This window comes from Limanda limanda, chromosome 20 (genome assembly GCF_963576545.1).
Source record: "Limanda limanda chromosome 20, fLimLim1.1, whole genome shotgun sequence".
Taxonomy (NCBI): domain Eukaryota; kingdom Metazoa; phylum Chordata; class Actinopteri; order Pleuronectiformes; family Pleuronectidae; genus Limanda; species Limanda limanda.
In genome coordinates, this window is record NC_083655.1 from 15,323,482 (window position 1) to 15,342,643 (window position 19,162).

The following is a 19,162-nucleotide window of genomic DNA, read 5'->3' on the forward strand; positions in this document are numbered from 1 at the left end:
GAGAAGGGGAATAGTGGTATTAATAAAGTAATTATAGCAGGTAGGTGTAGAAGTAGTTTGGTAATGAGTAGTTTAGTAGTAATAGTTATAACAGTCTGGCCAATAAATAATTCCTATAGGACTCCATGTCTGCTGCTTTTGTCATGACCTCTGTGAGCCAACCAGCTCAAGGGGTTTTGCAAAATATTAAGTTAATGTGCAAAAGAATACAAACTTGTGGACACGCTTGTCTATTTGTTTACATGTTGTTTTGTTGTTTCAGAAGGTTTCCTCACATGTGCAATGTGAACCTGTCATATTTGCCTTTCAAAATAAAAGCTTCTACAAGATAGTACTGTACATTTACAAGCAAGCATTGTCACTCCTACTCTGAGACTGATGGTTTGTCTGGAGTTCACACACACAGGGACAGAAATTTATCCTAAAGACAAATGGGTAACTGCAAGGACCTGATACCCTTTAGATATTTTCAATGCCATCAAGCCATCAGTGAATATAAGTAATATAAGTAATAATAACCACAGACCCCAAAGAGGAGCTCTGACTGACACACAGCCAGACGTGACGATGCCGAGGGGTGAGTCCACCCCCTGAGCTTTACTCTATATAATCACACATATGGGGCCAGGCAGGGATTGAAAAGACAAACTAACCCAGTCCCAGCTCTTTCCCCACGCACTGCGGTGTGTTGGGTTTGTTTGTTGTCTCCTCAGGACTGTGGCTTTACCATTGTGTTGACAGCCCACTATCAGCCACACAGCCAATCTACAGCTCGGCCTGTGTTTCAGGACTTGAAGTTTGGGACTTAGGATAATCAGTCATGATTGTGTGTAGTGTACACGCTAAAATTGTGACACATCTGGACGTTAAGAAAACACAGCAAAAGTTATTTTAACAAAAATACTTTATTAAAGAAAAGAAAAAGAAGACAACGGCTGACGACCATCACCTGAAATTCAGTCAAACAAGGAACATTGTAAAGACAAGTTTATAAAAGAATCCTAAAATAGCACAAGTAAACAAAACGACAAGACAATAACACAATAGAACGAGACTCAGGAACAAAGCACGGCACTGAGTCCTGAAATTTAGACTGCTCTTTGAAATCCAACTGTGCCGCAATAACTAGAAATAAACAGCCCACATTTCCTCCTGATAGTTTTTATCTTCCAAAGGATATGCCACAATAAGGATACAAATGCTCCTGCAGGGCCACACTATCAAGCCTTGGTTTCTTGAATACATAAAGTGTAAACACAAACGTAAAAGAAAACACCATTACAATGATAATCAGGCCTGGTTCTTTTTTTTACATACAGGATGGTACAGTGGAAAGTTTGTTCTGCTGTTGTGGTAAAACTCACCTGTTGAGCTCAGCGCTGCTTCTGCCCTCTCTTGGGCTCCGTTGTCTCTGGTTTGGGTCTTGCCGATCTGGCAAATTGCTGTGGATTCGTAGTTAAGGTCTTTTGGCGTTTACATTGAAGAGATACTGCACAACAAATTTATATGACTGTTATTTGATGAAACAGATTAATGCTGGTTTAAATACTTTGTAATGTTATAATTTGTATGGGTTAAACATGGCTCAAAACGCCACCTAGTGGTTCAAACCCTAGTGGTTCAAACCCTCTTAGACCTTGCAGGGCAAATGCTTACATAGAGCCAACCTTTTCAGATGCCAATGCATTTTGACTTTTATAAACATTTAAAAACCCTCTGAACAAATGCGGGCAAAAATGTGTGATGCACTTTGTTCAGAGAAATGTTATTGAAATATAAAGATATTGTCGTATCATACATTCTATGCTTGTGTGCCTTTACGATGATGTAGTTGAAAGACATGCGGTTTCTTTTGAAAAATGATTTGCTCCCATTTATAAATTCACCTTTCTTTCTATAGATGTAATTCACCAGAGGTATTACAGAAAACACAAACCCCCACCGTACACCAGGTTTTCTTTCAGCACAGCCTCACAGACTGATCATTTATACTCGTATAAAGTCATGTTTTACTCCCCCAGCAGCTTTCAGCCACAGGGGCCCTCTTTCTTTTCGACACTCGCCACCTCACGTGAACTTAACTTGAGAAATGGTGACAGCTGTTTGCTCATAAATGCCACAGGACTACTGGCCAAAACGGACCCTGTAAGAGTCTGACCTTTGTCCAATGACAGCGACACAGATTTTTTTGAAAGTGCTCATCCCAGTGGAAGGTTGATGAACAGGGGGGAGGAGCCACGAGTGTGAGGCTTTGCGGCTGAGGAGCTGTTTGTTAATAAAACCTTTACACTGTAAACTGATAGTTTTTATCTTCCAGCTCACTAAGGATGCACGGCAGTGTCAGGCCGGCACTGAGGAAATCATGACAGGGAATCTAAATTGGGTCTTGCACAAAGCAGAACGCACATTACGGTGCTACCTGCGAAGCTGTCAAAGCTTTTTTCAGGGGAATCTAACCCCAGGTTTGATATTTTCTCAAGAAGCTATTTAATGTCTGTATTCTGAAATTACCTCTCTATCTAACGGTTACTTGTAATGGTTTCAAATTGCTTTCCTTCCTGTGAGGGATTCACAGGAAACGATGCATGCAAGTAATCTAGCAGTTCTCTCTGATACATTTTATTTGGCCCTGTGTGTCAAGTAAATATATATTTTTAGATTATATTCTACAAATGAACACCTGATTGTGTGACTGATATACAAATCTCTCTGCAACGCAACACACTTAAAACCCCAAACCTTCGTCCCAGTTTCATCTGGGGGGGATAAAAGGATACGACCACCAGGGGTTTGTCAAAAAGGACGTAGCCGTTGGTTTCCAGCAGGGCTTTCGCTGCGCTATGCTCACTGGGGAGTCCGACGAAGGCCTGGCCTTTCATCCGCCCCTCCTTCATTAAAACGACATCAAACCTGAGGAGGAACAGTGAAGCAGGGACACATCGTCATCATCACCACACGGATTCAACACAACAGATCCACAGATAGATGCTTAATCAATCCCGAAGGAATGTCAGGCATCCAGTAGCTTCAAACACAAGTACGGGGCAAGAATTAGGGACTTAAGCATAACGAAGGCAAGTCAAATTGTAAAATACTGAGGAAAAATATAAATAAGATCAGAACCAAATATATAGTTCATAGGATTGATGAGGTTAAAGTACATGTCTATGAGGGCTGTTCAAAGAGTCAAATCATTAGATTATATTTTATACTAAATTTAAATAATGAAAAATAAACTTTTGTCCAGGTAAGTGTCTTTTTCTTCCTAACCCTAACCCTAACCCTAAAACAATATGGCTATATTCACAACATATTTCTCATTTACATTTTTCTGAACAGAACAAATAAAAAAGGTTATTTTATAACTGTAATGTCATCTGAATGTCTGTACATAAACATAAAAGATTAGCTGCACTGAAAAGACCCTGCTAGTGCACGCCCCCCCGCCCCCCCCCCCCCCCCGAGCCTTTAGCTTTTCATCATCAGCACTGAAACAGCAAGACGGCATTTGTAAGATTTATCCACTCTGGAGACCGTTTTTAAAAAAGCTACTGTGTTGGATGAGAAAAAAAAAGTATTATTTTAGGTGAGGTTTGGAGCACAGAGAAAAAAAAATATATATGTATTCTTTAATTTAATAGGGTTAATGTGGAGCCAGAGCTTATAGATTATCTTAGGGCTAATACTTTTAGCGCTATAGTTTTCTGCTAAATTATAAATAACACTGGACAATAAGAGTGTCAACATTGTGGAGTACACAAAAACTACTTTGCAGCATCACCAGTGTGTGTCTATTACTGGTGGAGCAGGCGAGATAACAAATACCACAGGTTTGTTTTTGGCTGCACATTTGAGAGGAAACTCAGCTGTAGAAAACACAGGCGTGAAGCATGTGCACAAAAAGGTTTAGGCTTGTTATAATGTTCCTTCACATTTATTTGTTTTCCACACTGAACCAAAAACTACAAACCTTTGAGACGAAGACGTATCCAAGCATGAATTGTGAATTGTGAGTGTAACAGCTCTTTGGGGTCTGCCTTTGTGTTTGGAGGAGACAAAAACTGATTTTGGGGTTGGGATAGGAGCTGGTATTGTCTAGGTTATGACTTCTACAAACATTTGTTTGCGTATAAGTTTTATGAAAATAAAATAAATTGGAGTAAGTCTGATAGGGTCAAAAAGACACAATTTAGAGTCAGGTTAGCAGAGGACAAGCTGTTTTTCTGGCAGAGCTTCACCCTCCTGTTTATCACCGACATCTGAGTTCAGAGTCTGGCCTTCTCCCAACATAAGCGCCGTTTGATGACTCAGGTGGACGATTCATTTGAAGTAGTGCTGATGCGCAAACATAAAATGTCCCTCATGATCTCGACGTCAGGTTAGATACTTATTAATAACACAACACACAGTCAGCATGAATTACTAACATCTCTCAAGAGGAGGCGACAAATTGCTCGAGTCAGAAATAGCTCCGGAAGAGAAAATGGAGCAAAGAGACACGCAAAGCATGTCCATTAAAAAAAAAAGGAAAAAAAAAAAAAATGTCATCAATTTCGGATTACCTACATTTTTCTCTCGTCTTCTGACAAAGGGTTGATGTATCTCCCGTATATGTACTTCAAGGCCTGGAAGGTAAATAACGCAGAAATTAATATAAGTGCATTGTTGATGACATTGACATATAATTTCTAAATATTACAACATAAAGGCCTGAATACATTTAATGAATTTAAGCAATACAAAACAAACATTCAAACATTAACATACAAGTGGGTCAAGTTCTACAATAACCTACTTTCTCGTCCACTTGCTTCGGGATGTTCTTGACGTACAGTCGGCAGGTCGGCTCGCCCGGTTCATAATTTTTAAACACAGACATGCGTTTCATCTCTGATTTAAAGAGAGAAAAAACAGAAGGAGAGTAAGAAAAAGAGGTTGGTTTCAAAAACAAGTACAAAGGATCACAGAGCTGCCTATACACACAGTACACACAGGTACTCAGTGCTTTATAGAAAGAGAGACTGAAGACGTTAAAGCCGATGAAGTGATTATTGATCTCGGCAGCAGCCGTCCTGTTTAATTTTAGACTTGTGACTTGGACGTATTCGGTCTCAGCTGACGTGTAACACCATTTGTATGGAAAACATGTCTGAACAATGTGTGCAGGAGGAAGGACAAAAAGTAACACAACCCATTACTCTTAAGCTGATACTGCAAAGATGCTACCAAACAGATGACACACATCCAGCAGTTCCGTCTCTGGTCACTTGACACATGTAAAATATTCCTTCTCCTTTTACCCTTGTTTTGCACTTCTTTATCTCCTGGGGAATACATGCATGTGCCTATTTTGCTGCTGAATGTTTTATTGTTCAGCCCTTTTGATACATGACAACATTAATTCAAATGTCATTACTCTGTTCTCCAAAGAAAATCCCTTTGTAATGTTTCTCTGCACAGAACCAATATCTTTTAGTGGTTATCAGGGTGACTTGTTTAAACTGCATTCTGCTGTACGGCTGTTGAGGTGATCCTCCATTGTGTCGCCTCTGCTTGTTTACACTAAACTAAACAAAGCTGACATAATGCAGCCACACAGATGCGTGTGATCACACAACAGTGTTCCAACAATTTTCATTTAGCCAAGATTTCACCCTCTGATGCAATCCAGGTTTGGACGTTCTTCAAAGTCAATGCAGAGTCCTGCTTATATTTACCGTCTCTTGACAGCCGTCCTTTCTCCAGCTCCTTTCTGGAGATGACACCCGAGGTGAGATCCTGATCGTCGTCGCTCAGCTCCTCCTGCTGCTGGGACTCCTGGGCGCTGGGGTAGAGCTTCCCAAAACCTTCAGTGACCTCCGGCTCCTCGCCGACAGAGGGAGCGACCTCCATCTCGTCCACTTCTGAGTGCACAGAAGATGTTTTAGGAGCAGTTAATAGCACAAACAAAAACAAATTTAGTGGGGAATCCTGTGGATTGTTTGACACACAACAGGATGAGGACTGTTTATCTGCAGCTCCAATACAGATGGAAGTTTTCAAAGTCTCTAGAAATAGCAGATGGTGAAATAATCACTTCCACAATGTTTACTTTCTTCAATAAAAGAAACAAGCTCAAGATGGTGGAGAGGAAGAAAATCCTCTTGGTCATAATTAGTTCAACATGTACTGATCAACGAATCGATTACTTGTTTAGAAGTTTGAAAGGCAGAGTGACGGAGAACTCTGACAGACTTTGGAGAAACACATCCTTGTGCACACACATACACTCACGCCGTAGATGGAATTACGAAGAGCAGTGAGCCCATACAAATCCAAGGAGGCGTGGAAAAAAAAAGCTTGTCATCCACATATGGGGTATGTGTGTGTGCAGTGGAGCAAGAAGTGTTGGGGAGCTTTCCTGATACACTCTCGGCAGAGAACTAGACCACAGCTTTCAAAATTATCCTCCTCCTTATCTATCCCCCACCTCCCCTTTTCATTTAAATGGCTTGTTTATCGGATCCCACACCCTCACTTCGGCAAAACAAGACTAATCCAAAAAGCCACCTGTCATAGTTTATCTTTCCCCCTGCCTTTAGGACATCTTTTGTGTTTGACTTTGAGATCTATTTTACTTCTCAGGGGCTTGCCAGGGAGTGAAGTTGTAGTTAGAGAGAAGCGAGATAAGGCGAACGGGGAACTGCACAGCTGACAAGTAACACAGGCTGTAGCCCCAGTGACATTTCCTCATACAGATAATGGTAAAGCCTTTTTTGATGAAGGTTTCTGCTGTGATATACTGCTGTGTTAACACTCTGCTCAGGCCACCCCTGGTAAGGGCTTTAACTTATGTCAATAGGAGTATCAAACCACCTCCTGCTTCAATGTGATAATAAACATGATGTACAGTAACAATCAAATTCCTAAAGTGCCTCTCCTGCGCCAACAAGAGTCGTCAGAAATTTTTTATACGGATTCCCCCACCCGTGTGTTTGTAGATTACAGTATCAGCCTGATTTATTTTGACTGGCCAATTGTGAGAGTCGCAAATTTGTTATATTTGTGTCTCAAAGCGACTTAATTTGTTTCCAGGGGCCGCACTTCATTAAAGGACGGGAGATAGTGGATATTATTATCACAGTGTTTCCCACACAATTACATCCCATCTGTGGTTGTAGCTGCCCCCGAGGGGGGGGGGGCTGATTAGTGAGACACGGCACGCTCTCATCCCGGATGACTGCAGGAAGACACGCAGCTAAACAGGAAACTACCACTGTCGTGCCAAGAAAGAGTGAGAGAGAAAAGGAGAAAAGAAGAGAGAGAGGAGAAAGAGAGATAGAGAGAGAGAAACATTTTTGCAGTTCCTTGTGAAACTGTGGCGAGACCATTGACTGTATATAAAGATGGACGACATGACAGCTCCCCCAAAGTGAAGCCAAAGCAACTCAATCACCCCCTGTTTGCTGGGTGAATCAAAAGTAATGAACCCTGCCTCCTCCATGTTAGTGAGTTGGACATGGGCCAAAGTAAAGAGTAATTTATGTTTTGCAGCGGACCCTAGGAAACTATCAACTGTGTCCTTGTAGCAGGGAAAAAATATTTATTTCTATAATACAACTCTTAGCTAGAACATAGGTGACATACATTATATAGGACATATATATATATATATACATATATAAAAACTAAAAGTACCTATAAAATATAATCAATAATATTCCTTTAATAATAATAATAGAAGAATGGGGGGGGCTAAGATGAGTCTGTATGTGGTTTTGGTAACCCACACAAGGCAGGTAAAATAAGCAATCTCAGCAATTAGCCTTCTCTCCTCCCACAGAGTGAGCTCCCATGTCCCTTTCTGAACACACACCTCTGGAGCTCTTCCAAATACTGAATGAGACAGGAGTGATATGTGTAAAAGGCCTATGTGTAGAAAGTGAATACTATTTTGGATCAACAGTCCTAAATTTAAAACCACAATGCATCACTGAGAATTTGTAAGAACTGTGGAATCAGTTCATCAACGGGTAAACGTTGAATCGACTAATTGTGAACTGAAGGAAGTGAGTGTGAGGGAGCACTTACCTCGGCCCTCATTAGCCGGCGCCTCGTGACCTGGCCCACTTCCCTCCACTGTGGACGCTACCTCTGGAACCGAAATGTGGAATTCAATCTTCCTGGGCCCAGCGGGGTGGGGCTGCTCAAACACATCGGAGGGCTGCAGCACCGGAGCACTGAGGAGAGCAGAGACAATCAGCGCTCCCCCTCCACAGCAGCCTCTAAAATGTGCCCACAATAAAACCTGGCTCCTGAGCGGCTTAAGGGTTGAGATATTTCGCTCTGGTCAGCTGGAGATATTTCCCAGTCCACAAACAAGAAGCCAGGAGACACTGAGGTGTGTGTGTGTGTGTTAGTGTATTTATAGTTTAGAAACAGAGTTTGTGGCCTGTCATTAAGGCAGAGTAACTGTGTGTGTGTGTGTGTGTGTGTGTGTGTGTGTGTTACTGTGGCACTGAAACAATAAGAGCCACACAAGGCTGTCTTTATGAGGAAGATGTATTGTCAGGAGGGTTTCTGTCCTTTTTTAGCAGCCTATGAATACTGTCTCGAGATGAGCTTTGCGTGAGGACTGTGACATGCATGAGTGCCTTTGCTGTACCTCTGAGAGTCTGGTTTGGGAGCATAGAGTAGATCCTTGATCTTGGGCTTCTTTCTCATTGAGGCTGTTTTTGGTCTCATGGGTCTCTTGCATGCTTGGTTGACCAGGCCCATCAGACGAACAATCCTGAAATAAAGCAAGCATAAGGAATAAGGGGAAATAATGTCTACCTTGGAATGAAGAAAAGGAACAAAACCTGCACATCAATTGAAATGTAAAATTAAATTAAAAGACATTTCCCTTCAAGCCACTTCTGTTTGCAGCGACATTATTACTAGTAAGTGAATCCTGAATAGTATGACACTTCCAGCTCTCCTCCCAAAACAACCAATCAACCCATCACCATTTTTGTTAACAAAGTTTTGATATTGATAGCTATAAAAAGAAAAAACACACAATACAGGATGAATGGCTTATTTTGGCCAACTGGTAATCATCATTTTGTTATAATAATGAAGATGAGAATATCAACACAAAAATGTGTGTGATGCATCAACTCTATTGATTTAATCATTAACATAAACAGAAACAAGTGTTCTATAGGGATAAGCTGATGGTGTTCTGGACTGAGGCGTTAAAGAGGATGGTGTTGTGAAAACTACCTGCTTTTTTAATTAGATTTCACTGGTGGTTATATACATGTGGTTTGTATGCCCTGGTCTCGGGCATCTCTGCATCATGTAGTATACAAATTCAGTTGGAGCCTGGTGTTTTTAGCCTGAAATAACAGCCCCGGGCATTGCCGAGAGGCTACACTGGTCTAACTGGACTTTGGTGGTTATCTGCGCCTCACCTCTCCTTGTCTTCGTCGTCTCCGCTATCGTACTCTGACTCCTCTTCACTGGCCAGCTCCATCTCCTCCTCTGGCAGAGGGGGGTAGTCAGGAGGGTAGGGAGGGGGCATGGGGATAGGTGGTGCCGGAGGAAGCCGCTCAAACGGCTGCAGACAACACAAGTTGGATTACCTTACAAATACCCCAGGGTTCAAATGCTTTCATGTGCATCTCTGCACCAGGTCCCTGGTGAGTGCAGGTCGAAACCAGGATTCATTTATGATCCCAGTTGTGGGGATCGATATCAGGTTTAAATTAAATCACAATGTTCTGAGACTTATTCCAATGGTTCAACTGTAACTGGCAGCAACAACAAAAATGAATTGTGATTATTAGTATAGTTTACAAGGCTCAAGCTCACCATTATTTTCTTTGTTGATTAATCTGATGAAACATTTCTAACGTAATCAAATATTTAATCAAATTGGTTTACTGTTTATTTTGTCAAAAAAAAGTGGGAAAGCTCAATATAATAATTAAACACAGATGACATAAACAGCAAATCTTCAACTTTATAAAGCTGAACGAGAACATTTTAGGCATTTTTGCATGAAAAAATATCTAAATGATTTAAACTATTGCAGAACACTCTTCTGATGATAAACTTAATAAGCGACTCTAACACTTCATGCCCTGTAGGTAAGAACATTGAGTTATTTTTTTACTTAGAAGTGGTAAAAATCAAGCTCTCTTTAAACAGACTCTCACAGAGTGTCTCCTCACATTTAGGAGTCATTATGTCTGCCTTTCAGGCTCACTTGAAAATTGAATAGGATTTTACTGTTGAATCATTCCTCGGATAATATAATATGGTTTTAAAAAACTGTTGTAGCAGAAAATATATAAAATATGTCTGTATAAGAGTGAAGTGAGTGGCTTTGTGTCTTTTGTAACACACGTCTTTAACGAATATCGATTTGTTTTTATCATCATATTAAATGCCAAGGAATTAAAGTGTTTAGTGTTTTTTGCTACTAGGTAAACAAAACTATGGTCCAACATGTAACACAATTCAAGAATGTATTTTCTCATCATCAAGGTTTAAGAGATGAACTCGAAAGGTTTTCCTTTCACATATGAGCAGGAGCAGAAGATTCTCCAGTAAGATGCTAAGGAGCGATCACGTGAGAGGGGGAGCCGTATGCAGGAGGTAGGACACAACATATAAATTCCTACTGCAGAGATCACATATTTTTGTTTATAGGACATTAGGCCTGGCGTAAGCCCTCAAATCTCAGTGGCTCTCCAAGTTAACATCTTCCTCAAGATATCTTTTCCATCTTGACAAATTTGCATTTGCACATTTGCATTCGCTCGCAGTTAATCGAGTATTTACTAAGTTTGTACGCAGTCTCTGACTGGGACAGTTACATTCTCACATACAGCCCCTCCAGATAATTTTAGAAGATTGTGCAGAGTTTAGTGTATGTCTGAAAGCAGCTTAAGAGATATGTTGTTCCAAACTTTGAGCTGGTTAACCTCCTCCCTTATAGGTGAAATATACTCACATTTAAATACTAGTGACCCTATCAAAACACAGCTTTTCTTGTTCTTTTTTAAAAAACTCAAACAGGCCATCATCCTTTTCTCTTTCTTCATGTAAATATCATGTGTTCCAGCTTACCAAGGGGGGTCTGGGAGTGACTGGGCCAAACGGACATGGTAAATTCATCTTGTTCATCAGATGAAGCACCTGTATAATTGGAATAAAGAGCATTAGAACAACAGCGGTTGCATCTCAAGACTCTTACCAAGAGCTGGGAGCTGGTCATATAAATACACTGCTGCCTACAATCCAGGCTCCATATGTATAACAGATTGCAAGGCTTCTGCATTTTCATTTAAAATACATGGATCAAGGTGAGATTGAGGCTGAGGCGAGACACCGAGGGCTCCTCTGCAACACATCAGCACCACCAAGGTGTTGCCACTGGAAGCAGCAGCAATGAAAATGCAGGAAGCGCAGCTCCCAAGGAAATGTTAAACCCATAACTCATGCCTCCCACTTATGGTTTATTATTAATACTTGCTTCCCCAAATTGAAATTTAAAAGGCAAATGTTTGCTGTTTGATCTTTAGGAGGTTGGATGCAGTTCAAAAATCTCTGGGGCACTTAGTCCAGAATTGTATTTCAATTCTACATGATCAATCTGAAGGTTACACATGCTGTGTCAACTCAGCATTTCTCAAAAAAAGGTGAGTATGAATACAGGGAGAGAAAAAGGACAGAAAGATACAAATACATACACAGATGATGACCAATATCTGCATATCAAAGGTGTGATGATACTGGATGAAAAATATGATATGAGAGAAGCTGCAGTTACTCACTTGCACGTAAAACTTTGGCACACTCACGAGGGCGTGCGATATATTTGTCAGAATGCTGCCAGAAGGTGGTGGGTATAAATATTTCAAAGTGGGATTGGGTTGATATTTCAAACTGGAGGAGAGAAAAGACAGAATTACTTAAAAGCAGATTCTGCAGCCAAAACTCGCTGCCTTGAACACAACAACCCCTTCGCTTAACAACACACAAAATATGTCAAAGTAATGGAGACACATGAATGTGTTACACAAATATGTGCTTTAGCTGGGTAACTTATTCTTTATGACAAGCACTCAGCCAACAAAATGTAAAATCCAGCCATTAAGGGACATGGGGACCGGCCTGCCACGTCAGCAACAAGGCTAGTTCACATATAACGCTAACTTTTAGAAGGCAGGACTGAGAGGATAAATCTTAATTTTGTGGCTTAATAAGGAAAGGTGAGGGCAGAGTGTGTGTGTGTTATGTGAGCTGCCGGTGCTGCTGGGACTGAAAACAACAATCAGAAATATAAGTCATAGCTCACTCGGTAACAAAGTTTACTTTTCTTTTGATGTTTTAAATCTTGATTCTATTAATTGCCCGTGAAGCCCAGTTCGAGAGTCTGTGTCTTTCGCAGTAGGCTACGGCATAGAAGCATGAGTTGGGCTTTATACTATGTTGTAAAAAACATGTTAAGACAAAAACAGCACAATAATTAAAAGGTATATTAACAAGTAGAATTTAAAAATCTATCAAATAGAAGATTACAATGTTTGAATAGTTTTCCCAGTCTAAAACTTTTGAAAGCAAATGTGTCTCATCAACACTGTGGTTTTTGTACGGTCCAGTGTTTTGAAATTGTGTGATGTGTAGCTATTGTATTTATGTCTTGCCCTGTTGCCTTCCTCTTGTCCATCTTAAATGGCCATCAACCAACGATTTGTATAGTCCATATTAACATATCACAATTTTCCTCATAGAGCTTAACAATCCGTAAGAGGTGCATTTTCATACACATTTGGAATTAGATTGTTACCAAGAAATGCATTAAGATTGGACTGTTGTTACATATCAATGAGCAGGACTTATTGTTTATCTTATAGGAGTCACTGTAGGCTATTAAATCGCTGTCCTGTCAATTTATTTTCCAGAAAAAAAATGTGCTTCTACATCTGACATCAGTGACTTAACCTGCATCATCCATCCCAGAGTAAATCAGCAATACTGATGCTAGCATTAGCACTGCCACATCTTTTCCACTGTTGGCTGCTCACTGCTGGACATGTTGTGTGGCCTCTACAGAGGGATGGATTCAGCGGCAGAGCTCCTGCTGTGCTTCACTGCAGTTTCAAAAAGTTTACACACTGCAGATTCTACAAGAAAGCCCCGAAGATTAAAAATATTCTGCTCTGTGCAGTCATTCCCCTACCATAATATTAGCACCAGATCTCAACGTTAGTCCTTGAAGGTTACCTTTCTTATAAAACAGGTCTATAGCGCTCTTTTATTAAACAAACTAAATGTTATTTATCTTATTTACACGACGTCATGTAGTTTCTGTCTCTACATGGTCGCGCGTTTAGATTTCTCGTCTACTCTCTGTATCAGGCACGGAGTTCGATCGCGATGCGCGCACGCACGCACGCACAAACTAGTAAATACAAAACAAGATTTTATTTTTCATACATCTGTATGGACACTGTTGACACTAGTGAATGCAGCCTTTATTAAGAAGCCAATACAGGCTCAATATTTTGATCTTACTATTATCATCTGACACATTTCCACACTTAGCATATTATAATTTACTTTAGAATATGACCATTTTGAATATGAAGTGAGGTGAGAGTGGGTTGCAGTACTGAAGGACAAGCTCAGAGACCACCTGGTCCCACCAACTGGCAGGACTCACGCTCTGTCAGACACTCTGTGGCAGCCTGACCATCTAATTGGACGTGATGCCGCTGCTCTCAGATTGTCACCCAGGTTTACTGTCAGTCGGCCTCCAGGCAGCTTCTACCCTCCTGAAGTGACAGCACTTTGGGAAGCATGTGTCACACGTGCATATTTGATAGTATGAAGTCTAATTTGAGTGCGGAATGACCTTTACCGGTTGTCACCAGGAGTCATGGGAAACTGCTTGTTACCAAATCACGATGTAATACAATATATATTTATACGACATGAGGCAGGGTGAGAACAAATCCTAAGACATTTGAAGAGTAACGCACTAGAGGATGACAGTAACACACAGACTAGCTGATACACTTAAGTGTATAAAATTCAGTAACTCAACGTTTAAATTAACAAAAGGTTAAAATCACAAATTACACATCTGTACAAAAGCTGAATAATGAGATAAATTCAAAACTTACCCTAGGCTCGGTGAAATGCCAGTTTCTATAAGAGGAATGTTTGGCTTTCGGGTCGGTTTTTTCTTCTTCTCTTCTTTACCACCTTTTCCACTGTAGAAAGGAAAAGGGTGAAACCTGGTTCTGCTATGCTTACAGTTTTGTTCTTCAGACCACTCAGACAGAGGCCAGTGTCTGGCTACAAGTCACAGGCTTGGTCCAGTTAATTACTGTTGCCAAACTGTGTGTTTGTTAGTTTGTAATCAACATTACATAAAAACCACAAGAGAAAACTTAGAAGGGTCATGGAAGAACCCATACAATTTCAGGGCAAATGCGGACTTGAGGATTTCTTTCACAATTTTTACCATTGTTCATGATTTCCCTTGGAATAATCAATAGATATTAACAGATCAGTCATATTTTGGGGACTGATATCTATGTGCAATTGGGTACATATGGAATTTAGGGGCACTATTGGGCCTTGGCAGAGATATGTTCTCCCCTGAGCTTTTTAGTTTTACAGACAATTCAAGCAACCCACCTGTCAGACACTGGTGGATCTTTTAATACTGTCACATCTTCCTGGCCTTTGGCAAACTCAGCAACAAGCGTCTGATCAAGGATCTCTAACTGGTGGAGCCTGGTAAGAGCCTGAAGGAGATGTGATGGATATTTATTAGCAAACAGGGAGAGAAAATCAGATCACGTTGAAATTGCCATTAGCTTGTATCTATACATCTAAACATGCATGACTTTCTGAATCTTTAACTGAAACAGCTTTTGACAAAAAAAACTCACCTCTTGTGCTGACTTCTCATTTCGAAAGGTTGCAAAAGCAGTGTGTTTCTGTGGGAAATGAAATATGTCATAAACCTTAGCATGGGCAGAAAATCCACTGACTGTGATCAAGTGAAAACACCACCTACCAGGCGACCGCTTTTGGAGAAGACCCTGACGGATTCAGCCCCAAAATACTGCAGCAGATCTTTCTTATCTTCCTGGCTGAGCTCATCTGGTAAGTGGCGGATGAGCAGAGTTTTGCTGACGTTGGTCGGGACCAGGTCCTCGTTCGTGTCCATTTCCCCGCAGTACACCAGCCACTGTTACCTCTTGTTGAGCAACACAGTGTAAACACACGTTTAGGAGCTTCTCTCACAATGAAGGTTGACCTGCACAACAGAAACACATACTGACGAATTCAAGAAGAAGTCCTGCCGATGCCTCAGATAACACCAGGCATTATGTGTCATTTCTATACGTTCTTAAACAGACGAAGCAAAGTTTAATTTTGAATTCTTCAAAAGAAGGATCGTGGTTAGCTGCAGGGGCTAGCTACATTAGCTCAGGGCTAACTGACGTAAATGCACCACTTATATGGCCCGCTTTTCTTTGTTATTGACTGAATCAAGCCAAAGCCTTTAAATTACCCAAATAAGTAATTCTTTATGCATAAAAAACAGCGCTAAACAAAGATATTCCAGCGCACACTTACCTCCTGCAGCATCGACCAGTGAACAACTACACTTCCGCTTTCTGCGTCTTCTTCGTTTGAAATTACATGTAACCTAGAGTTATACCGCGCCCTCACGGACTGGAGGACGGGAGCGTTAATCTGTGCAGTGACCAGAGGTTCAGAGAGTTCGGTGTTTGCTGACAAGCAGCAAACTGTGGTCTCTCCACTTTCTGAGCAGTTGTTTCTTTTGTTAATTTAAGAAAAGTTAATTTGTTTAATATTAGTTATTATATACCTGACAGAAATCAATTGAGTTGCTATGTTATTATCTATTCAAGACGGTTTATGTTCATTTTTCAAAATAACATGATATATTAATGATGACCTGAATAGTGTTCCGGAAAATCACAAAAAAATAAATCAAAATCAGCACACTTATACAATTCCCGAAAACAGTACTGTTATTGTCTATGGCAGAGGGTGTTGAGTGCTGCAACTCACAAGTAAAGAACACAGGCTGATATTGCTTCCAAGTATAGTGATGACTTCTGAGTACTCATGTAATAATGTATGGCTGCTGAGTACTCATGTTATAATATAATAACTACTGAGTACTGGTGGGTTGAAACCGTGCTGGGTCTTCAGGAACTCTATTATTATTATACTTCTAATTCTATCTATTTCAATAATATTTATGATGCACATTTTGTTATCAAGCGATATGCAGAGCTTTGTGATTAACAGCCGGCGAACACATGGACAGGTTAGTGGCTATTTGTCACCAGCAGGTGTCAGCGTAACCATATCTAATAACAGCTGCTGCAGTTGTGATCAATGTGATATTTCCAGCTCAGGTCAAAAACATTCTTTTCTCTATTCAGATCGTATAAATCTTTGATCTTTGCATCCAAGACATCAAAGGATTCTAACATCACTGACACTGTGACATTAAAGCAAACTGACAACAAATAATTATTTGCTTAATGAATCATTTGAAGTGCTATATACAGCTCATTTGAGCGGTTTAAATATATATATATAAAGTTTAAAACATGTCACTTCCTGTAGCCAGCAGGTGGCGTTGTAATGATGAGTCAATATTGATATGGATCTGATCAGGGCCGAACTGTGATTGTGTGAATGAGTCAGTTATTTTGTCACCCCCATTCCTTAAAACCATATAACTATCTTCAGGGGGGTTCTGTTGTTACACAAATTTATTTTGAGGTAGACTAAAGCATGAACAATGAATTACAGCAATTTTGTGTTTAACGGCGAATTGATGAACATTGACGCCACAAGATGGCGTTTGACGAAAAGTCACAGTAATCTTATGCCATTATCAATGTCTTGAGACACTTTTGACACAGTTTGACATGGTTGCAGTCGGGGATGAGGAGGAATACTTCCAAGTGTAAGATGTTCCAAAAACAAGACATTTCCTGTTGCCACCAGGGTGCGCGCTGTGATTTTAATTCATAATTTATGTGAAGATGTCATCAGGCCAGGACTCTTGTCTTACATGCATAGTCTGGAGTCGATCGCACCATGTATGTCTGAGATACAGAACATCGTGTTTCGATGGCTTGTAATTAAACTTTTACGCCATGCCAGGATCACACCGTGTGATTAAAAATAGACATTCGAAGTAGTTTATATCTCCATCTTGTTGTGATGACACTCATGTCCATATGAAGTTGATCTGATGAAAACCCTGGGACAAGTATGTCAAAGAAAAAATTTAGAGCTTCCTGTTGCTTTTTCCCCATTACACCACTGACCTTTATTTTTTGTCTAGTCAAGATACACCTGGGCTACGATTTTTGTGAAGATCGGTGAAAGCTAACTCAGGGGCTTTTCCATAGATGGCGCTGTTGAGCCATTTTGCCACGCCCATTTCAAATGACTCCAGAATACAACTACTTTTTGGGGTGATGAATTTCCTGCAAACTTTGGTAAGAATTTGAGCATGTCTAGGCCCTGAAAAAGCCCAAAAGGGAAATACAAATCCTTCGATATCGAATAGGGCCTCCAACCGTAGGTGCTCGGGCCCTAATGATCTAAAAAGAATGTTCATTTAAATTTGATTGAAATTGATTTAAAGGAATCGCAAAATATATTCCTTCTAGTCCTGAGGTGATTTTATTGTTTGATACTTATCGATCAGAATCACATTTTATTAAAACCGGTTTCGGGGTAAGGCCTGACCTTCTATCCAGCATTAAAGAAGGCCTTCAGCTGACCATCCCAGCCCCAGAGAAAATCCCCCCTACACTTCTCGAGATGCCTCCAAATTCCTGGCCAAATGAAGCCTTTTCTTTGAGAAGCGACGCAAGGGCATTCCTCCTCAGGGGGACACAATAACCCCTTTCACCGTGGCCTGGCTCTGAAATTTCACAGGTGATGGGAGGAACGCTGGACACTCGATCCTCCTCCCTCCCTCCCTCCTCAGACTTTGGGAGAGGAAAAGGGAGAGAGAGATGCTGATCGGGAAGAAATGAGCTGAGTGCGAATGGACGAGTGACTCAGTTTCAATCAGATGGGCTGATAGGAGGCTTTTGGGGGGATGAAGCTGCTGTAAAACATTCAGATTTGACGACCATACCTGGAAAAATTTATACTAACAACAATAAATCTCATTCTTATTAAAATACCACTCCAAGTGCACGTCTCAGTCCGACAAAAAGAGCTGAGGGGAGAGGAGTTGGACCACAACGGAGAGGAGATGAGTAAAACTGAAAACAGACAGGAGAAGTGATGTTACCGCCTCCATTGGCAAGGCGAGGTAACGATAGAGGCAGAAAAAGGCCTTTGCTTCAGTCAACGAGGCATTATAAAATACACAGCAGTCACCATGATGAATATTGATGTTTGTATTATAGTCACTTAGCTGATGCTCTCATCCAGAGAAGCTTATATCAATTGGCAGCGGAGACTTATCCCAGTCAGCAGGACTTTTGATAATTCATTAGAAAAACGAATGGAGTCATTAGAGAAAGGTTAACATACGATGTTAAACAGCTTACTCCATTCAGGTGGCATTCAGAAACACACAAACAGCAAATCATTTTTAAACATCTGTCGATAGTGCTCATTCTGCTAAATACCTTGCTCCTCCAGGGCACTCCCATGTTTGTGAATGAACATTGTGAGGTTTTCATGCATGTGTCTTATCATTCATACCTAAACAGTCTCTATAGGAAACCCAAATTTGGGCAGGTGAGGATGGAGTTGGGATAAGAGAGAGGAGGCCTCAGTCCTTCTTTCCTTATCTCCTTTAACATATACACTGGACCATCCTTTATAGATAGAAAAGTATTTACCCCCAGTCATTACACCATATAAAGCAATACATTTGTAGTGTCTCTAGCAGGCCCTTGAAAATAAAGAAACAACAAAGCATCGGATTTATTATCGTGACACGGTCCAGAACTTAAGTTATCTTTGTGTGGTTGGCCGGGCTCCAACTTCATAAATTTAGATTTTTTTCTTTCATATCTGTCCAGCCAGGAGTCATGTTGAAGAACAAGCATGTTGAATGTCTAGCTACACAATGTCATCATCAAAA

The 19,162-nt window shown here is 40.7% G+C and overlaps 1 protein-coding gene across 3 annotated transcripts; it reads right to left on the reverse strand.

Annotated features, from left to right (window-relative positions):
* Positions 1 to 886: 886 nt before the first annotated feature.
* rnpc3 (RNA-binding region (RNP1, RRM) containing 3) lies at positions 887 to 15,685 on the reverse strand. Of its 3 annotated transcripts, none has more exons than XM_061093762.1 (16): positions 15,634 to 15,685; positions 15,068 to 15,310; positions 14,940 to 14,987; positions 14,683 to 14,792; positions 14,163 to 14,252; positions 11,808 to 11,919; positions 11,101 to 11,169; positions 9,438 to 9,583; positions 8,645 to 8,770; positions 8,071 to 8,219; positions 5,718 to 5,903; positions 4,796 to 4,890; positions 4,567 to 4,625; positions 2,778 to 2,910; positions 1,365 to 1,442; positions 887 to 949 (listed from the first exon to the last, which is right to left on the reverse strand). In XM_061093762.1, exons 2-15 carry the CDS (start codon positions 15,218 to 15,220, stop codon positions 1,374 to 1,376), a joined length of 1,545 nt encoding a protein of 514 aa, XP_060949745.1. In that variant the 5' UTR covers positions 15,221 to 15,310; positions 15,634 to 15,685; the 3' UTR covers positions 887 to 949; positions 1,365 to 1,373. The 3 variants fall into 3 exon arrangements, with proteins under 3 accessions (XP_060949745.1, XP_060949743.1, XP_060949744.1); XM_061093760.1 differs by having other exon boundaries at positions 887 to 1,234; XM_061093761.1 differs by having other exon boundaries at positions 887 to 1,234; positions 15,068 to 15,250; positions 15,634 to 15,682.
* Between the last annotated feature and the right edge of the window lie 3,477 nt (positions 15,686 to 19,162).